The 5,353-nt window shown below is 40.7% G+C and overlaps 1 protein-coding gene across 2 annotated transcripts in view; it reads left to right on the top strand.

Annotated features, from left to right (window-relative positions):
- The window catches only part of PLCL2 (phospholipase C-like 2), a 201,636-nt gene that overhangs the window by 174,017 nt on the left and 22,266 nt on the right, over positions 1 to 5,353 (top strand). Inside the window, exon 5 of one of the 2 annotated variants that reach the window (XM_008580533.1) lies at positions 2,690 to 2,799. The exons of the other annotated variant lie outside the window; for it this stretch is intronic. Within the exon in view, the coding sequence (XP_008578755.1) occupies positions 2,690 to 2,799 (110 nt within the window). The remainder of the gene's footprint in view (positions 1 to 2,689; positions 2,800 to 5,353) is intronic. 2 annotated transcript variants of the gene reach the window in all.

The raw sequence follows: 5,353 nt of genomic DNA, 5'->3' as shown, positions 1-5,353 counted from the left end.
TTGTGTTACACCTTTGTGCCAGTTTTGAAATGTGTAATAAAAAAGCATCACGAATAGTCCACATCTGCTTAAGCAATTGTAATGTGCAGTCCCATGTTAATATCACTTCCATTTCCCTTCCCAGTTTCTTCTCCTATGCACCTTGCAGTCCCTGTAGTTGTATTCCTCCATGTTTACAGAGAGCTACACCCCACCACTTCTCTTGTGTCTTTTCCCTTTCCTGTATTCTAGTCAATGATTCCACCCACCAAGCCTTGCTGATACTTTATGACTATGGGGCCTCCTAACTGCCAGGAATATAAACATTATGAGTATTAATGATTCATGTTTGAAAATCCGCATCTCTTGCTGAAGTCCAGTATAAAACTTAGAAAAGCCAGCACATCGGTGCCTTGTCTTTAGGGCCCACACTGGCGGATCTGAGTTGGTGCAGCACGCTCCAGGGAGTCTCCCAGCTGTGGAAAGGGAAAAAGTGTGTGTGTGTGTGTTTGTGTGTGGTTTAATGCTCTAGCAAAAACCCTGGCTTTTAGAACATGATCACTGCCTATTCATGGTCATTAATATTTTCAGTTTTTTGTTTTTTTTGTTTTTCTTCCATCTGTTAAGCCAAGCATATCCAGTGAAGGGAGACCTAGACATAGGGATCCACCCACTGTCTGAGCCAGGTCACCCGGTTTGGGGTAGAGGGCTTCAGCTGATCAAGTTGGGATGTTCTCAGGTACCATTACTGGCAAAAGAGAAGTAGGGGAAAAAGAGAGTGGTCAGTAGGTTAGAAATTGGAATGCCCAACTGAAGAGTAAAAGTGTACAAAAGAATGCAGGAAATGTCTTGTAAAATTTACAACAGTTCCACATGGCTTGTGATAGCAAAAGATTTGAAGCAACTCAACATCCATCAGTAGGAAACTGGCTAAGTAAATGCTGCTGCATCCACATAGTGGAGTCTCTGTAGCTGTTAAAAAAAGAGTAAGGGGGAGCTCCATACACTGCCATGGAATGATCTCCACTATGCAGTGACGTGAGGAAAAACCGCCACCACCCACGTCCAGAACAGTGTACGTAGAATGCTACTCTTTGTATAAGGGATTATGAATGTATGTATAATACATTTGCCTGTATTTGCAAGGAGAAACAGTATAATGGAAAGATAAATGAAAAACTAATAAAAATATTCCAGGGAAGGAGGAGGGATCAAGGTAGAGGAGAGGAAGGAGGCGAGACTTACCTGAATGCACCTTGATGTGTAGTTTGACGTTGGAATTGTGTAAAGTTTTGACATAACCATAAAACAGATTACATCCAAAAAAACACTCCCCTGCACACAGGCAAACTGAGAAAAAAAGAAGAAAATGGATCTAATTGTACTTTGTTAGTGATATAACCACATAGAGAAAAGAATTATTCCAGCTGACCTTAGAACACAATATTTGTACTGAACATTCTCAATAAGTTATACACAAGGGACAAAAACAAAAAAAGCTAAGAATTGAAATTGGATTCAGCAGTCTTAGTATTGAAGTTATATTGGGTGATTAGAAATTAAGATTTTCCAACTAAGAGAAAAAAACCGTGAAAATTAAAAATTTATGTAAAAACCCTGTACACTTGAATTAGAATTAGAATTATTAGTAACATCTTATTCTTCCTTTTTAAAAAGTGTCCTAAATCTGTTCAACAAAAAGGCCTAGAAAACAATGAAAACTCAGTAACAATGAGCACCCAGATTGTGGGGGGAGGTCTCTTTCTCTTTGCGCACGCACGTGCACACACACACACACACGAGGGTACCTCAAAAAGTTTGTGGAAAAGTGGAATTAAAAGATAATACAAATCTTTCCGTGAACTTTGTGAAGACCCCTCGTAAATAAATTTTCCTGGCGAAATAGCTACTTCCAGGTCTACGATGGGAAATGTACTTGGTGAGTCTAGAATATTATGCCTGAAAGCAAGGAAGTTATCAAAGGCCAATTGGTTATTTCAAAAGGGTGTAGAACCAGTTTGAAGGGTTCTCGTTGGCCAGAGGTGGAATTATTGACAACAAGTGAATATGCAAAAAATCTATGAGTTATAATAACTGTAAATAAAAAGCCAGTCATGCCACTCCTGCATTATTGCAGCATTGCTGCAGTGAGATTCCTCTTAGGCTATTTTGTATGACAGTAGGCGATATTCATTTATGTAAGTTCTGGTGAAGAATTATAACATATAAATGCAGTTAGAGTTCAGGGTCTTTCTCCCCACCCCCTCCACTTTGCAGTGTGAGTGTTATCTGACCTCACTGTGATAGGAAATACATTACTTTGCATTCTTTTCATTCCCAGTTGCCAGCATTTTGTCCTTATAAACGAAAACTGCCTTCTGAGACTCCAAAGGCCCCTGGGCAGCCTTCCATCTCTGAAGCTTGCTGAGCTTCTCTTCTCTAACATAACAATGAGAATGATCTCATGTGCCCTGTTCGCCCTTCAAAACCATGAGGAACAGTCGCTGACCTCTAAGATGCCTTCCACCTTGTTGATACCATGCATTTTCAGTATTTCCTCCCCGTTATTACATTCTTAAGTAGGCACAGTTATGAAATTCCACTGGCAGTTGCAGTCATTTTAGCTATACCTAGAAAAATCAATATTAGCAGTTCATTACCACAGATTGGATGGGGCAGTAATATACCTCGTCTCTTTTATTTTTTTCAGCCATGGAATTCCACGAACACTTGCACAGCATAGGCACCAAGGAAGGTCTGAAGGAGCGAAAACTACAAAAAGCAGTGGAGAGCTTTACCTGGAATATTACCATCTTAAAGGTATCCACAGAGCTGATTCTGATGCCAGTGACTTTGCAGTCTTTCTCAGCATGCTTCTTCCTCTTAGTATGATATTTCCTGCATTGTACACTATCAGCCATTGAGATTGTAGCATGGTCACAGAAATCACATGAACTCTGCCCTCCAGAGAGTCTGCAGGCACAATAGGTTGGCACTGTGGCTCGGAGGGAGAACATGGCGACTTCTGTGGTTGACACTTTGGAGATTCTGGTAGAAAGACAAAGGACCTTGCCATTTTATCCCTGAAGACTTTTAAAGTTCATAATTGCCAGTTGCTATATGTGAGACAGAAAATATTGATAACGGAAAAATGATTGGGAATTTAAAGATTCTAGCTAGTCAAATTTCATGTAACATTTTAAAATACTCTCACCGCCTCATGTTAATATGATCCTCCCCCAAAATAGAAAAGAATTGTGTGGAGAGTAATCAAAGGAAGTATGTAGAAGAATTGCAATTTAAAATAAATTTTCTTCTGAGGGAGAAGCCATCTATATGTATCTCGGCATGACTTTTAAAAAATTAACATTTAACATTTTTTATTATAAAAGTAAAGTATTTTCATTGTAGGAAATGTCAAAAGAGCAGTAAGCAAAGGTAAGCGTAATCCCGTATCCAGCGACAATGACTGCTGGCCTTTTGCTATGCATTCTCCCAGTCTTTTTTTCTATGCTGTATAAGACATGATTTTAAAATAATGCTGTGTATGTGCCTTGAAACTTTTTGAATTTTATCTCATCGGTACTTACTTTTCTTCTTGGTGTTTGGGAATGTGAATAATAACATAGAAATGTTACTTCATTCTGGATCTTGGACAACTAAATGTAAAATTACTCTCTGGTATTCACCCTCTAAACTTTATGCTTGGTTGAATTCAAGACTGTAAAGATATTATCACAGCTGCCTCTTAATTTCCTCGTTCCCCCTCAAGTTAAAAGAGCCATCCCTGCAGTGAGCAATGGTTTGCTGAGTTGATTTAATAAAAGGTCCCCCTTCCAAAGCTAGCCAACTTGCATTTTCTCACGTTAAACCCCTACTCATTTTTATAATTAAAATCATTTTCTTGACTTCTTCAAACACTTTCCTTCCTACACATGTACTTTTTAAAAATACATCTCTAGATCTTCTGCTTAGAACTTATCTCTGATGATGTGCAGTTCAGTAAACAGCAGAAACAGGAATTTACATCGTTAAAGGGGTTTGGCTTTACCACTTGCTGACGCACTGCCAATCAGAGGTGGGGGTGTGCTGCAAATTTCCTGCAAACTTCTGGGAAAAAATAGCACAGCTGTTTAAGCCTTGCGGTGAGAACAAATGCTCATTTTAATTTTATTTTAGCGTAGGCCAATGCAGACTTAGGGACCAAACTTTCGCCTGCCAACTATTCTCGTTCCTCAAGGGTGGTCCAGGAACCAGCAGCCTGGGCCTCACCTGGGAGCTTGTTAGAAATACAGGATCTCAGGCCCCTCCTCAGACCTGCTGAATCAGAACCTGCATTTTTACAAGATCCCCAGGGGATTCTTAGGCACATTCAAGTTGGAGAAGCACTGGGCTAAGAGCCATTGAACATGGGAGCCTGGTGCACATATTAATGAAAAACAGCTGACATAAAGCACTGTGCCATATTTTAGAAGTAAGTAATTGAACCAAATAGCTACACTGAAGAAACCTACTTTCTTTTGAATCATGTCCAGGAGAGATAATTAACACCTTAGACTTATGTTCATATGCAAATAAATGTATGGGACAGGGTAATCAGTCTTTTTAAAATTTCCAGGAAAATATTTGCTACAGATGGTGTTTGAGTGTGGTAGAACCTCGTGAAAATGGGGAAGAACTGAGGAGATCTGTGTGTCACCTCTGTATAACCGAAGGGCTTTTTTCATTCCTGAATTTCGCAGGTTTAATCTTTCTTTAGAAGAATGAATGCCCAGGGCCATCTTGGACGGGAGTTTGGGTCTGAGTTGAGCTACTAGCGCTTTTCTGGAGGGAGAGAATGGGATCCCTTGAGTTCTTAGCCCACTACTTTTTCTTTTCAGTGAGCTTGGAGGGATGGCAGCCCTCCAGGGTACATGTAGTGTGCAGCAGACAGCGGGAGCCTCCTAGTGGCACAGAGGCTTAGAGAGGCTTTCAGATGGTTCTGGATATGGAGGAGAAGGAGGGAGAGGAGGACAGAAAGATGTGCTGAGGCCAGGGTGTGGGAATTAGCTGGGGTGCTTAACAGTGCACTCTCCTGAGCCCCAGCCCAGACCTCCCCTAATCTCCAGGAGTTGAACCCAGGAATCTGCTGGTTTAACAAGTCACTGGGGAGATTCTAAGGCACACTAAAAAAATTGAGCACCATTGCTCTAGAATCAAAAGTATCTTTCCTTCTGCATCACCCTGTTCATTTGAGCCATAAAGGTGTAGGGTGGCCAACCATACCACAATAGGTCTTTTCAGTGCTGAAACCAGGACAGTCCTGGGAAAACTGGGAGCCACTGGTTACTCTGAGAGGAGACACCCTGCGTTAGGAAAATCCTTTTTTCTAAGG

Source organism: Galeopterus variegatus, unplaced genomic scaffold (genome assembly GCF_000696425.1).
Source record: "Galeopterus variegatus unplaced genomic scaffold, G_variegatus-3.0.2 Scaffold2125, whole genome shotgun sequence".
Classification (NCBI taxonomy): Eukaryota; Metazoa; Chordata; class Mammalia; order Dermoptera; family Cynocephalidae; genus Galeopterus; species Galeopterus variegatus.
Note: the sequence above shows the minus strand (reverse complement) of the source record. Positions and strands in the feature narration are given on the sequence as shown.